The 16,135-nt window shown below is 47.6% G+C and overlaps 1 protein-coding gene across 1 annotated transcript in view; it reads right to left on the bottom strand.

Moving 5' to 3' along the window:
• LOC149467061 (uncharacterized) overlaps positions 1 to 15,772 on the bottom strand; it is a 39,499-nt gene extending 23,727 nt beyond the window's left edge. The window contains exon 1 of the mRNA XM_089672246.1: positions 15,507 to 15,772. Within this exon, the coding sequence (XP_089528372.1) occupies positions 15,507 to 15,590 (84 nt within the window). The 5' untranslated portion in view covers positions 15,591 to 15,772. The remainder of the gene's footprint in view (positions 1 to 15,506) is intronic.
• Positions 15,773 to 16,135: the final 363 nt, after the last annotated feature.

Raw genomic sequence — 16,135 nt, 5'->3', positions numbered from 1 at the left:
TGTACACAAACCATATTGTGAGTGTGGTTCAGTTTAATGTGTTTCACAGTTAAACTTCTTCAGGAACCCAGAGGTGTTTTCTATGTACACATACCATGCATGTAGCTGGTGCTGGAATCCAAAGGCCAAAAACTCCAAACAAAAACTCCCAATATTTTGTGTTTAGTATCTTTGTTCTCTAATGGGTGTGGTGCCATTTGGGTAGTTTTTCAATTTTAGGGTCATTTGAACAGAAATTCTGATTGAAAGCTACAGTAAGGGCAACAAGAGCTCATATTTGCTAATTTTTGGAATTTAGCTTACAAAAAAAGTTTCAAGAATACAATCTGAGAGTATAAATTAATCCTTCCCAATAGCTTTTGTTGAAATCTTCTAATAAAAATAATCCTTGCTTTTTTAGCTTGGCAAGCACTGGTATCTGCCATCGGAAAACTTCTTACAGGCAAGGTTTGATAGGCAAGGACATGAGAAATGCAATCTTTGGCCAAGAAACAGTTCCTAAAGAAAAAAAGTACAATAAATAGTTAAGGATAGGCAGTTTACGTTTCTTTTTTTTAACCCCTTTCTGTCCACAATCTGTATATAAATTATCCCTAGCATGCTGGCCTATGCTAGGGATACATTTTTAAACACCCCAACTTTAAGGGCCAGCAGATGATACTTTTGTGTTTGGTACATCTTAATCCCAGTTGACGACTTGTGTCCTTTCTGATCAAAATGGCAGACGTGATCATTATATAAGTTATGACCTATAGGCTTCACTGCATATAAAAAAGTCTTCAGCTTACCGTGTCATCTGTTTAATACTGTAATTGTAAAAAAAAAAAAAATTCAAATGTATTTAAATTTTTTCACAATGGTCAGCTTTTAATAACAAAAAGAAAGCAAGAACTTTTTTAAACAGTATACCAAAGAATAGCCTTATAGGCCCTTAAAAATATATAAAAGCTATTTAGGTATTCGAGTTAGACATTGTCAGCTTACCAGATGCATGCTAATACCTCATACGCTTGAACTACTGTATGTTGGAGTTTGCTACTGAGCCTCCCACAGTCCCATAGGCCCATCACAATTACTTGTCCATGTGCATGAGACAGTACGCCTGTCAGGATTAGACCTTAGTGGAAGGTATCGGGAGGCTGTTGCAGGTATATGCAGGTACCCTTGAATGGTTGCACTTTATACCTGCAACTGATTTTTTTTATTTTATAAAGGATTTTTTTTAACCGCTTCCAGCCCGGAAGCCATATATAGGAAGCAGTTATGTAACTGCAGCCATTGTCCTGGTAGCATTTTTTAGAGCAGGCGATCGGCTTTATTGTAAAAGTGATCCAAATAGCTATAAAGCTACCCAACCACTTTTAAGTGATTGGGTTGGCTGCGCACAAAAGAAATGGAGGAACATCCCTTCCCTAATCTCCTCTGTGCAAATAAAGCTATAAGCAACAAGGATTGCGTCACTTCTGGTTTCGGTACTGTGTTTCCATGGCCTGTACAGACAGGGAAGCAGTCAATCAAACAGAACTCTGTTTGATTGGCTTTCCTTGGAGGACAGAGGAGGGATCAGGGGTCTGACAAACCCCTGATCCAGGGGCGGACTGACCATTTGGAAACTCGGGCACTGCCCGAGGGCCCGGGGTCAGTAGGGGGCCCCATGAGATGCCCCTGGTACCTTTTTCATAGGCTTTTTTGAGTTTGGGCAAGGACACAGGGGCCCCATGATCCCCTATTGCCCGGAGGCCCCATGAATTGTCAGTCCGCCGCTGCCCTGATCTCTCCATAAAGAGGACCTGTCACTGCCAAAGCTATCACAAGGGGTGGTGTTCACCCTTCGTGATAGCAATAAAGTTACATTTACAAAAAAAAAAGTGTAAGAAAAAATAATTAAAAATGTTTTTTTAAAGTACTCTCATCCCCTTATGCTCGCACGCAAATGCAAATGTGCATTTAGGTCCAACATGCATATGTAATTGGTGATTGTACCACACATTTGAGGTATTGCCATGAATGTTGCAGTGAGAGCAATAATAGTAGGGCCAGAATTCACATTTAAAGTACTACTAAAATCAACAACAGTAAAATCAGTCTGTATATGCAGTAAAACATGCTTGTTATACTAACTGTGGAACCTAAGGGGTTAATCCTCTGCATTGTGTCAAAGGATGTTTCATCTTGTCTTCTCTGATCCTCCCCTTCTTCTACTGTCCCCAATCCATCTGCTGATAGAACAGAGCCTTGGGGGCAAGCTGCACATGCTCAGTTTGGTGTGTAGTGCTAGAGTGTTTATTTTCTTGGGAGAGTGCATGTGATCAGCGCAGGGCCAATCAGTGCTGTCCAGACAAAGTGTCAGTTGTTATGCACATAGGACAATCAGTGGAGAATGAAAACTCCTCCTACAAGCTTTTAACTGGTTCTCTGATGGACACTGATAGAAGTCACAAGACTGTTCTGAGATGAGAAAGGGTATTTAGCAGTTTATATTTACTAGAATTATTACATTTCCATGTTCTGTGTATTGTGGGAGACCAGATATAGTAAATGCAGGGTCCAGGGTTTAGTAACACTTTAACTCTAAACTAGTTACCTGTAAAGACTTTTAAAATGTCACTTATGAACAATTTTATGTACAGTAGTTTGTCGCCATTTAACAGGTATGCTTAATTTTAAATCTGGGTTCTGCAGAAGAGGAGCATAGGGATACAGAAACCTCACAGGAGGTCGGCTTGTCAAGTAAAGGGTTACCTTGGTTTTTTTTTAGTAACCGGGGGTAAGTTTGTTTTAAGATACCTATAGTGGGCATGAGTTTGCTCATCATTCAGTTGAGTCTTACAGTGCCATCTTAATAGCATCATGGGACCCTGGGCAAAGTAATGCACTGTGGTCCCTTCCAGGGAGATGGTGTGGTAAACAGATGGTGTGGCAAACAATGGGTGTGGCTAAATTATGTTACATGTTGGGCGTGGCTTTTTATTCGGATAAGGAATTTTAGTTTGATTTTTTACATCTGTTAAATTTATGCATTTATTTTTTTCACTTTTTAAAAAAAGTTTTAACATTTTTTTTACAATGCTGTTGTTTTTTTTTCTAAGATATCAGAGGTCTAAACATCCCTAAAGTCTCACTTTTGAGCCAGAGAAAGGGACTGAGGAAACACATTCCTAAGTTCCTTTCTACAGCCTCAACTGCACTGCAGATGAGTGAACAGGAGACAGAGGCTCCTGTTCATTCATAAACTGAAGCATAGTAAACACAGTTAACTGTGCTTCAGTTATGAATGAACACAGAGAGTGACTGGTACCGATCACTCACTGTGTTCATTTAGAAACCGAAGGGGACATATTTACCAGACCCTTCCCTCGCTCTTCATCCAGCTGCTGGTGGGAGAGGAGAGAAGCCGGAAACACATAGTGGGTTCTGGGCAAGGAGGGAATCCGATAGTGGACAGAGTGGGTGATCAGTGCAGTGAGTGGGGGAAATTACTGGAACCAATCTTTTATGGCTCACCCTGCAGCAGCTGAAAGCCGGAAGGGGGGAAGAGCTGCCAGGTTTCAGCTGCTGCAGTGAGAGACACACAGAGGACTGGTTCCACTTATTTCTCCCACCCACATATTAATCCCCTGCTCTGTTCAGTGTCCACATGCAATTCCCCCTGTTGGGGGGAGTGCAGGTGCCCCAATGCACGGAGGGCCCCTGAGAAGTGTGATAAGATGACCCTGCTACCAGACCAGTAATAAGGTATTGATTTTTGGGTGAATTGATTTTTGGGCTTGCTATGGCAGCTCAACTCATGGGGGAACCTTGAGGTTTCAGAACTCATCCATGAAAATAAACCACAAGTTTGCAACTCTGCTTCATCCAGGGCAACCCACCCTTGTTACCAAGCCATACTACATCTGTAATACAGGTTTGGTTTTATGGCCCTGAAGAAGTGAGAGGTTCCTGAAATGCGTTGGCTATATTTATGGATACCGAAAAATTCAAGCATGCTTGCAGTCATATAAAGCTTTTGAGACTTGTTTATGTCTTCATTAATCGTCATAGCTGCCTCCAAAACCTGTGGCTATCCAAATGTTGCCCCTTTCCTGGATCTAGAAATTTTGGCCATACTTAAAAATGAACAAATGTGTCAAAGACAGGTTAGCCGAAACTTAATATTAAGTCTCACAGATTTTAACATTAAGATATTCTGATAAACCCAATGGACATTCCACAATAAAGAGTTTATTTGTTCCCAAGCACTCACAGTTTATGCATTACGAAGCTACTCTGACCTACTCTTTCAGTGCTGCTTTCCTGAACTACCTATTGACTAAGTTAACATGGGTCCAGTCTCAAGGGACAGTGGAGTCTCCAACTACTGTTAATCAATTAACTTGAAGGTCAGAGCAGGGGAGCAGGGATATGGCTTGTGTGTTTGAGGTTGTGTGTTTGTGTTGACACACAAACGGCAAGGATGGCTCCATAGGACCCTGCAAGGCAATGAAGCCACCCTAAAACAGGTAACCTGCGTTGGTGATCTTTGGATCAGCTCAGTTAAGAAGTCGTGAAATATTTAGAAGAAGATGAAGCAGCAGACAAAGTAAGTGCTAATGTCAGCTGCTGTAACAACTAATAAAAATTAGGATTTAATAACACTTTGATCAACCTAATCGATTGGTGTGGCTTTAATAAGCTGATCAAAATATTCAGTTTACCATGAATGCAAAAAAAGATGAATATGAAAAAATATATGCCTTTGGTACCATTCCAACATTCTGTTTTGTGCAGGAAACATCAAAATATAAATTTGGAGTTATTAACAGCAAGGGCTTACTTTATAACTTAACGGATGACATTCTTCACCTTCTCTTCTGAGTGGAGTACATATACGAAGGGCTTGCATCCAAAGGTTCTCTGTGCAACACATCCCTTCCCCACACTGAGCGTCCCATTTACAAGCCTCTCAATAAAAAAAAATGTACAAACTTCAATTTCATACAGCAAAAATGTGTAATATTCTTAAAAGGCATAATAGAAGCAACAAATTCTATGGCATGCCATTAGAAAAAGTCATTGCAATACCGTAAACTAGAGATAAGCGAAGTATTCAAAAATTCGATTCGGCTGATTCGGCGAATTCGCGGAATAAATTCGATTTGAGTCGAATATATTCGCTGCGAATTTAACTTATAAAAAGGGTGTTTCTAGGCTTCAGAGAACCTTTATATTAGTGCAGAACACTGTACCTTTAATTTAAATGCCCTTGGAGTCTGCTGGGGAAGAGAAATAATACTGTCAGTCAGTATGACATGCAGATGAGTGCCGTCGATCTTAGAATCACCGCACACTTCACTCATTTGGGCAGTCACGGGGCCAAAACCAGAGTGTGGAGCCACAGTGTGGCGGTGGAGGCAGCAGCAATGGGAGGCCATACAGCACCCTATGACAAAATGGAACCCACCAGCAGTGTGAGGAGACCTGAAAGTGGCACATGGCAGAGTGTGGCGATGGAGACAGCAGCAATGGGAGGCCGTACAGGGACCCATGAGACACTCTGGACCTGGCAGCAGCATGAGGAGGTGGTACGGGGGCCCATGGCAGATTACGGGCCTGGCAGCAGCAATGGGAGGCCCGTAATCTGCCAGCACCCTATGACAAAATGGAACCCACCAGCAGTGTGAGGAGACCTGAAAGTGGCACATGGCAGAGTGTGGCGATGGAGACAGCAGCAATGGGAGGCCGTACAGGGACCCATGAGACACTCTGGACTTGGCAGCAGCATGAGGAGGCGGTACAGGGGCCCATGACAGATTACGGGCCTGGCAGCAGCATGAGGAGTCGGTACGGGGGCCCATGGCAGATTACGGGCCTGGCAGCAGCAATGGGAGGCCCGTAATCTGCCAGCACCCTATGACAAAATGGAACCCACCATCAGTGTGAGGAGACCTGAAAGTGGCACATGGCAGAGTGTGGCGATGGAGACAGCAGCAATGGGAGGCCGTACAGGGACCCATGAGACACTCTGGACCTGGCAGCAGCATGAGGAGGCGGTACGGGGGCCCATGGCAGATTACGGGCCTGGCAGCAGCAATGGGAGGCCCGTAATCTGCCAGCACCCTATGACAAAATGGAACCCACCAGCAGTGTGAGGAGACCTGAAAGTGGCACATGGCAGAGTGTGGCGATGGAGACAGCAGCAATGGGAGGCCGTACAGGGACCCATGAGACACTCTGGACTTGGCAGCAGCATGAGGAGGCGGTACAGGGGCCCATGACAGATTACGGGCCTGGCAGCAGCATGAGGAGTCGGTACGGGGGCCCATGGCAGATTACGGGCCTGGCAGCAGCAATGGGAGGCCCGTAATCTGCCAGCACCCTATGACAAAATGGAACCCACCATCAGTGTGAGGAGACCTGAAAGTGGCACATGGCAGAGTGTGGCGATGGAGACAGCAGCAATGGGAGGCCGTACAGGGACCCATGAGACACTCTGGACCTGGCAGCAGCATGAGGAGGCGGTACGGGGGCCCATGGCAGATTACGGGCCTGGCAGCAGCAATGGGAGGCCCGTAATCTGCCAGCACCCTATGACAAAATGGAACCCACCATCAGTGTGAGGAGACCTGAAAGTGGCACATGGCAGAGTGTGGCGATGGAGACAGCAGCAATGGGAGGCCGTACAGGGACCCATGAGACACTCTGGACCTGGCAGCAGCATGAGGAGGCGGTACGGGGGCCCATGGCAGATTACGGGCCTGGCAGCAGCAATGGGAGGCCCGTAATCTGCCAGCACCCTATGACAAAATGGAACCCACCAGCAGTGTGAGGAGACCTGAAAGTGGCACGTGGCAGAGTGTGGCGATGGAGATAGCAGCAATGGGAGGCCGTACAGGGACCCATGAGACACTCTGGACCTGGCAGCAGCATGAGGAGGCGGTACGGGGGCCCATGGCAGATTACGGGCCTGGCAGCAGCAATGGGAGGCCCGTAATCTGCCAGCACCCTATGACAAAATGGAACCCACCAGCAGTGTGAGGAGACCTGAAAGTGGCACATGGCAGAGTGTGGCGATGGAGACAGCAGCAATGGGAGGCCGTACAGGGACCCATGAGACACTCTGGACCTGGCAGCAGCATGAGGAGGCGGTACGGGGGCCCATGGCAGATTACAGGCCTGGCAGCAGCAATGGGAGGCCCGTAATCTGCCAGCACCCTATGACAAAATGGAACCCACCATCAGTGTGAGGAGACCTGAAAGTGGCACATGGCAGAGTGTGGCGATGGAGACAGCAGCAATGGGAGGCCGTACAGGGACCCATGAGACACTCTGGACCTGGCAGCAGCATGAGGAGGCGGTACGGGGGCCCATGGCAGATTACGGGCCTGGCAGCAGCAATGGGAGGCCCGTAATCTGCCAGCACCCTATGACAAAATGGAACCCACCAGCAGTGTGAGGAGACCTGAAAGTGGCACGTGGCAGAGTGTGGCGATGGAGACAGCAGCAATGGGAGGCCGTACAGGGACCCATGAGACACTCTGGACCTGGCAGCAGCATGAGGAGGCGGTACGGGGGCCCATGGCAGATTACGGGCCTGGCAGCAGCAATGGGAGGCCCGTAATCTGCCAGCACCCTATGACAAAATGGAACCCACCAGCAGTGTGAGGAGACCTGAAAGTGGCACGTGGCAGAGTGTGGCGATGGAGACAGCAGCAATGGGAGGCCGTACAGGGACCCATGAGACACTCTGGACCTGGCAGCAGCATGAGGAGGCGGTACGGGGGCCCATGGCAGATTACGGGCCTGGCAGCAGCAATGGGAGGCCCGTAATCTGCCAGCACCCTATGACAAAATGGAACCCACCAGCAGTGTGAGGAGACCTGAAAGTGGCACATGGCAGAGTGTGGCGATGGAGACAGCAGCAATGGGAGGCCGTACAGGGACCCATGAGACACTCTGGACTTGGCAGCAGCATGAGGAGGCGGTACAGGGGCCCATGACAGATTACGGGCCTGGCAGCAGCATGAGGAGTCGGTACGGGGGCCCATGGCAGATTACGGGCCTGGCAGCAGCAATGGGAGGCCCGTAATCTGCCAGCACCCTATGACAAAATGGAACCCACCATCAGTGTGAGGAGACCTGAAAGTGGCACATGGCAGAGTGTGGCGATGGAGACAGCAGCAATGGGAGGCCGTACAGGGACCCATGAGACACTCTGGACCTGGCAGCAGCATGAGGAGGCGGTACGGGGGCCCATGGCAGATTACGGGCCTGGCAGCAGCAATGGGAGGCCCGTAATCTGCCAGCACCCTATGACAAAATGGAACCCACCATCAGCGTGAGGAGACCTGAAAGTGGCACATGGCAGAGTGTGGCGATGGAGACAGCAGCAATGGGAGGCCGTACAGGGACCCATGAGACACTCTGGACCTGGCAGCAGCATGAGGAGGCGGTACGGGGGCCCATGGCAGATTACGGGCCTGGCAGCAGCAATGGGAGGCCCGTAATCTGCCAGCACCCTATGACAAAATGGAACCCACCAGCAGTGTGAGGAGACCTGAAAGTGGCACGTGGCAGAGTGTGGCGATGGAGACAGCAGCAATGGGAGGCCGTACAGGGACCCATGAGACACTCTGGACCTGGCAGCAGCATGAGGAGGCGGTACGGGGGCCCATGGCAGATTACGGGCCTGGCAGCAGCAATGGGAGGCCCGTAATCTGCCAGCACCCTATGACAAAATGGAACCCACCAGCAGTGTGAGGAGACCTGAAAGTGGCACATGGCAGAGTGTGGCGATGGAGACAGCAGCAATGGGAGGCCGTACAGGGACCCATGAGACACTCTGGACCTGGCAGCAGCATGAGGAGGCGGTACGGGGGCCCATGGCAGATTACAGGCCTGGCAGCAGCAATGGGAGGCCCGTAATCTGCCAGCACCCTATGACAAAATGGAACCCACCAGCAGTGTGAGGAGACCTGAAAGTGGCACATGGCAGAGTGTGGCGATGGAGACAGCAGCAATGGGAGGCCGTACAGGGACCCATGAGACACTCTGGACCTGGCAGCAGCATGAGGAGGCGGTACGGGGGCCCATGGCAGATTACGGGCCTGGCAGCAGCAATGGGAGGCCCGTAATCTGCCAGCACCCTATGACAAAATGGAACCCACCAGCAGTGTGAGGAGACCTGAAAGTGGCACATGGCAGAGTGTGGCGATGGAGACAGCAGCAATGGGAGGCCGTACAGGGACCCATGAGACACTCTGGACCTGGCAGCAGCATGAGGAGGCGGTACGGGGGCCCATGGCAGATTACGGGCCTGGCAGCAGCAATGGGAGGCCCGTAATCTGCCAACACCCTATGACAAAATGGAACCCACCAGCAGTGTGAGGAGACCTGAAAGTGGCACATGGCAGAGTGTGGCGATGGAGACAGCAGCAATGGGAGGCCGTACAAGGACCCATGACACACTCTGGACCTGGCAGCAGCATGAGGAGGCGGTACAGGGGCCCATGACAGATTACGGGCCTGGCAGCAGCATGAGGAGTCGGTACGGGGGCCCATGGCAGATTATGGGCCTGGCAGATGACGACGAGGCTGCCAAGTGCGATCAGCCTCATCATCATCAATTAGGGTCTCCGCCTCACTACTAGCCCCCTCGGCTGCGTGTGGGTCAGGAGACAGACCTGTCTCTAGACCGGCTACCGAGCCACTCTCCTCGCCAGTACTTCTTCGCCTGGCTGCTGAAGAGGCGGATGTCTCCCCTTGTTCCTGACCGCCCTCTGTTAGCTCTTCCTCACTGTACAGTGGGGCTGAGCCCACAGCATGCGATACTTCTCTTGGTGAGGGAACACCAAAGGACAGGGGCAGGTAAAGGACACGTGATTTCAGTGGGCTTGCTCCCGGGCCATGCCAACTAACGGTTGTGTCTGACGTACCCACCGACCATTGGCTGTAGGTGTCAGAGGTGACCTGGGAAGAGGAAGACGACCGAGCCAACCAATCGATGACGGCAGGGTTGTCGGTGGAGACACGACCGCTGGATGACACCGGGAGCACTGGCCTCTGGCTGCGACTAGTGCTGCCTCGACCCCTTCCTCTGCTGCCACGTCTGCTCGCTCCTGAAACATTGCCTCCTCTGCCACTCCTCTGCGTGTTGTCTGACATACTCTTTAATTCAACGATTCTGTGTCCCTGAGTAACAATTCTGTGTCCCTGAGTAACAATTCTGTGTCCCCCAGTAACGATTCTGTGTCCCTCAGTAACAATTCTGTGTCCCTCAGTAACAATTCTGTGTGTGTCCCCGAGTAACAATTCTGTGTCCCTGAGTAACAATTCTGTGTCCCTGAGTAACAATTCTGTGTCTGTCCCTGAGTAACAATTCTGTGTCCCTGAGTAACAATTCTGTGTCCCTGAGGAACAATTCTGTGTCTGTCCCTGAGTAACAATTCTGTGTCCCTGAGTAACAATTCTGTGTCCCTGAGTAATGATTCTGTGTCCCTGAGTAACGATTCTGTGTCCCTCAGTAACAATTCTGTGTCCCTCAGTAACAATTCTGTGTCCCTCAGTAACGATTCTGTGTCCCTGAGTAACAATTCTGTGTCCATGAGTAACAATTCTGTGTCCCTGAGTAACGATTCTGTGTCCCTGAGTAACGATTCTGTGTCCCTCAGTAACAATTCTGTGTCCCTGAGTAACAATTCTGTGTCCCTGAGTAACAATTCTGTGTCTGTCCCTGAGTAACAATTCTGTGTCCCTGAGTAATAATTCTGTGTCCCTCAGTAACAATTCTGTGTCCCTGAGTAACAATTCTGTGTCCCTCAGTAACAATTCTGTGTCCCTCAGTAACAATTCTGTGTCCCTCAGTAACAATTCTGTGTCCCTGAGTAACAATTCTGTGTCCCTCAGTAACAATTCTGTGTCCCTCAGTAACAATTCTGTGTCTGTCCCTGAGTAACAATTCTGTGTCCCTGAGTAACAATTCTGTGTCCCTGAGTAATAATTCTGTGTCCCTCAGTAACAATTCTGTGTCTGTCCCTGAGTAACAATTCTGTGTCCCTGAGTAACAATTCTGTGTCCCTGAGTAACAATTCTGTGTCCCTCAGTAACAATTCTGTGTCCCTCAGTAACAATTCTGTGTCCCTCAGTAACAATTCTGTGTCTGTCCCTGAGTAACAATTCTGTGTCCCTGAGTAACAATTCTGTGTCCCTGAGTAACGATTCTGTGTCCCTAAGTAACGATTCTGTGTCCCTAAGTAACAATTCTGTGGCCCTAAAGTCTCTCTGGCCCTAACTCTGTCCCTAATACAGACAGGTCTGTCTCTCTTGAATGACTGGAGGCTAATGGAGAATTGTAAGATGGCCGCAATTTATAGCTCCACCATTACACAGTGCTGGCTGGCTGGCAGCTGATTGGCTAATGCGATCACATGTCATGAATGAATGCATTATGGGTCAGCGCGCCTTGTCTGCGCGCCTTCCCAGAGATCCCCGCTCCGTCGCCACACATGTCGCCGCCATTTTTGGGAAAATTCGATTCGTGCATCCGAAGTTGGCTAATTTTCGGATTCGGCGCGAATCGAATATTTCCCAATATTCGAAACGAATTCCACTTCACCATGTTCGATTTGCTCATCTCTACCGTAAACATATGATTTTTAAAAAAGTCAAAAGCCTCCTGAGATGCCACAATGAACACTATTGTGCACATTCAATCTGTGTTGGCTGATTCCTCCTAATCAATTGCAAGCAGGTGTCAAGGCCTTAACATGAAGGAGTTTGAGAGAAAGAAAGAGAGCCACTGTGTCTTCAGGATTGGAGCTGAGCAAACGCGATTTGTGTGAGGGACCAAGATCTGATCGTTGGGGACTGCTGATTGCCAAGCCATTGGGACCAGACTAGCCACCTGCCAGGAAGTGGTGAGGTGAACTACATATTCTAAATGACTGTCAACCACTGTTATTCCAAACAGAGAATGTTCCTACTTAGCGACCTATTACCTATCATCCAACCACATTCCTAAAGGGACAGTGCACCACCAAAAGAAGGGCCCCACAGAACGCTGGCCAATGTCAATTACTAGGTGCCAGGTACTTTCTACCACTTCCCCATGTTAGGAATGCATCCATCTGCCTGCTAATGGGGATGAATGCAAAAGGTGTACACCAGGACTCTTTTGATTCTGACCTGGTTAAGGATTTTTAGAGTCTCTAGTTACCCAGTTGTAGTTTAACTTAGTCTTACTGACCCACCAGCTGGTGGGTAATTAACCATTTCACCCTTCATAGCGACCTTACGTCTGTGTAATTACATGTAATTGCTGTCTGTGCTCTCATTAGGGAGATTCACCCTCTCTATTTGTCCTGTTTATCATTATCATCAAAAGTGAGAGTAAAAAAAAATCCTATTGGCAATCTTACTATTGTCTATATTGTGTATTTTGCAATCCCCCATGCTTTTTTACTGTATTTTAATAAAACTTCAAGCAAAAAAAAAAAATCCCACATTTTGGGTTGTCCCGAGAACAGAAAAAAAGGGGAAATCTTCCAACTGGGACACTAGTTCTGGTGACCCGGGGATTCCCAGTGAATTCGCTAAATTTGCATGGATCTCTTCTCACTTCCAGTTTTGGCTATGGGACAGGAAGTGAAGGGAAATCTCTCCACTGTGACACAGATGGCAAAAAAAAAAACAAAAGTTGGTTACTTTATCCAAAATTAAAAAAAAAAGCTTTACCTATAGTTCTACTTTAATACATTTAATTAATTATCCCCAAGCTGTTTGTGGTCTTATTCCTGTGCATTCTTGTAGCGGTAGCCTACTAATCCTTAAAGCGGTAGTAAACACTGCTTGGAAACGTATACCTACAGGTAAGCTTTTTGGGGAACATATCCCTGTGCTCTATTTTGTCAATTGCTCCATATGCGGCTATCTTAAACTTTCAGAGTGTGCGCTGTAGAGTTCCCTTGACAACTTGCATCAGCAGTAATTGGTTGGTCAGGATGACCAATAGCACAGCACATGTGCACCCCCATCATGTCCCTTCAGCATTTCATACAGTCCTTCTTCCCCACTGATCTAATGGTGCATGCAGTCCCTGCCAGCCCTATGCACAGTCCCTCTTCCCCATTGATAAAACAGCGCATGTACACACCTGTCCACTCTACATACAGTCCCCCTTCACCATTGATAAAACAGCGCATGCACACTCCAGTCCACTTTACATACAGTCCCTCTTCTCCATTGATAAAACAGCTCATGCACACTCCTGTCCACTCTACATACAGTCCCTCTTCTCCATTGATAAAACAGCGCATGCACACTCCTGTCCAATCTACATACAGTCCCTCTTCTCCATTGATAAAACAGCGCATGCACACTCCTGTCCACTCTACATACAGTCCCTCTTCACCATCGATAAAACAGCGCATGCACAGTCCTGTCCACTCTACATACAGTCCCTCTTCACCATCGATAAAACAGCGCATGCACAGTCCTGTCCACTCTACATACAGTCCCTCTTCTCCATTGATAACACAGCGCATGCACACTCCTGTCCACTCTACATACAGTCCCTCTTCTCCATTGATAAAACAGCGCATGCACAGTCCTGTCCACTCTACATACAGTCCCTCTTCTCCATTGATAAAACAGCGCATGCACAGTCCTGTCCACTCTACATACAGTCCCTCTTCTCCATTGATAAAACAGCGCATGCACACTCCTGTCCACTCTACATATCAGCCCCTCTTCCCCATCCCCATTGATAAAACAGCGCATGCACACTACTGTCCACTCTACATACAGTCCCTCTTTTCCATTGATAAAACAGCGCATGCACACTCCTTTTAATTTGTGAGAAATGTAGCGCTACTCGCTTAAATTTAAATACACTAATGAGCAAATAAACCCCCTCAACTATAAGTGAATAAATGTGTCTCCTACAAATAAACTCGTGCTTATACTTAATAAAACACAAACAACAAAAACCTCCTACAGTGATGGTGAAAAACAGGTCCTTTTGACTGTTAAATTATTAAACAATGCGTGTTTCTACAAGTGTACAGACATACATCTATATAAATAAAAGAATAGTGCACTAACACATATATATATATATATATATATATATATATATATATATATATATATACCTAAACAAACCCCATATAGTGAATAAAACAAAACAAAATCATGTGCAAATGTGAACTCCAATCCGTGCAATAGCACACACACAAAAGTCTATTTTCATGCGTTTAAAGTCCGACTTAAAATGATCACACTCAGGTGAACAAAACACCTCATGCTGATATCCCTGTGTAAAAGTGGATTGATAGCTGCACAGAGGATCATCCGACCACCGGCTGAATTAGCCTCTCACCTTATAGACTCGACCCTTGCGAGTCAAAGCGTTTTAATAGGATCCCTCTCACAGATCCTCCAGGTCAGTATAACTCCAAACGACAGCTCCCACTGTATATAGATCTCCCTCTAGGGATCAGAACTCCAACACTGGCTCCTTCTCCAAGCAGGATCACATGCTGCGCTAACCACTCACATGGAACATAAAACACAAGCTTCCATTGTGTAATATGTTTATTGCCAAGTAAAATGTAGATAGAACGCGCACTTACATGAACATGGTAAAAATCAGGGCTCCAGCCACATGCCTTTGGATGTCATCTGCATGGGTGTACAGAGTAAATCATCTTAGCACACCTCTATTTACTCTATTTACTCTGTACACCCATGCAGATGACATCCAAAGGCATGTGGCTGGAGCCCTGATTTTTACCATGTTCATGTAAGTGCACTTTAGTTGCATTACATTAAAATGGTTCTAAAGGAAAACCATTTTTTACCTGAAGGCATTCCCAGCAAAAAAATATCCCAGTAGTAGTATGCCCTCCAAATAGTCCAGCGCTGTGTTCATCTGCAGAGGCTCTCTCCCCACTCTCATAGGACACAGAGGCAGCAGCCAGAGCCATTGGCTCCTGCTGCTATCAATCAAAGTCTGTGAGCAGGAGCAGGGCCAAACCACGCTGTGTATGTGTCTATGGACGCACACAGCCTAGCTTGGAAGTAAGCCCACATGCACGCCCCTTTAGCACACGGCTGTCTATGGGGGCACACGGCTCGCTATGGAGGCACACTCAGAATAGGGGCAGCAGCTGGGGTCCCCAGAAGAGGTGATAAGGGGGACTCTACAATACCACTGAACAGAGCAGGTAAGTATAATGTTTATTATTTTAGCTAAAAAAAGTACTTTAGAAAAACTTTAAGGTCATATGACAGCCCATCATTCCTAGTATCATAATGCCAAAGAACATGCACAGCAGTAGGTAAAGGTGGCTCCATGAGACCCTGAAGGCAGCGGAGCCACCCTCAAGATGTAAGAAGAGTTCAGAGAAAAGCAAAATACTAACAAGTGACAGGCTGCAGACAAAGCAGAGAGCAAACACAGAAAGTCCTGCAGTATGAAGCAACTGTATATCACCCTGAAGATTTAGTAAGTCACACAGCTCTGCACTCACCCCTTTAATGACAGCGGCTTCCCCACACTCCAGAAGAAGGAAAACACAGCTCAGGAGAAGCGACACACCGGACAGTTTTCTCATAATGGTGAAGGAGTGGTGGGAGGTGACATCCGCGGGGGAGGACAAGGTTTGCTTAGGCGAGGAGCCGACTGAGGAGCAGATGTAGAAGAGGATCACGGGACTGGAGCCGAATAAAGTCTGCAACTGGCTGCCTCTCTCCGATCTCCGGTGCAGTTATAAAGCTCCGCTCACACTTACCAACCTCCGCTCACTCACTGAGAGCCACACAAAGGTGCGCCAATCACAGGGAAGGGAGCCAGGCGGACACGCCCCCAAGCTGACTGCGCGGGTTCTGCCCACTGGTTTGGTCCTGGAACTCCCAGTTCTCATCAGCAAGGGTACTGGAAATGTGGCCAACTGTGATAGGAATGGAAATAGAAGGAACACAGCACTATACTATATGTAAACTCCTTGAAGATAAATCTCTCTCTCTCCCTCTCTCTCTCCCCCCCTTCCTCTCTCTTAGTATGTGTATCCATGTACACACACACATGTATACATATATCTTTTATTACTAAATGCAAACTTGTCATATACAGTATATATATATATTAATTTTTTAATGA

The sequence above is a fragment of the Staurois parvus genome, unplaced genomic scaffold, assembly GCF_062004578.1.
Source record: "Staurois parvus isolate SC_StPar_1 unplaced genomic scaffold, SC_StPar_1.0 ptg000124l, whole genome shotgun sequence".
Lineage (NCBI taxonomy): Eukaryota > Metazoa > Chordata > Amphibia > Anura > Ranidae > Staurois > Staurois parvus.
Note: the sequence above shows the minus strand (reverse complement) of the source record. Positions and strands in the feature narration are given on the sequence as shown.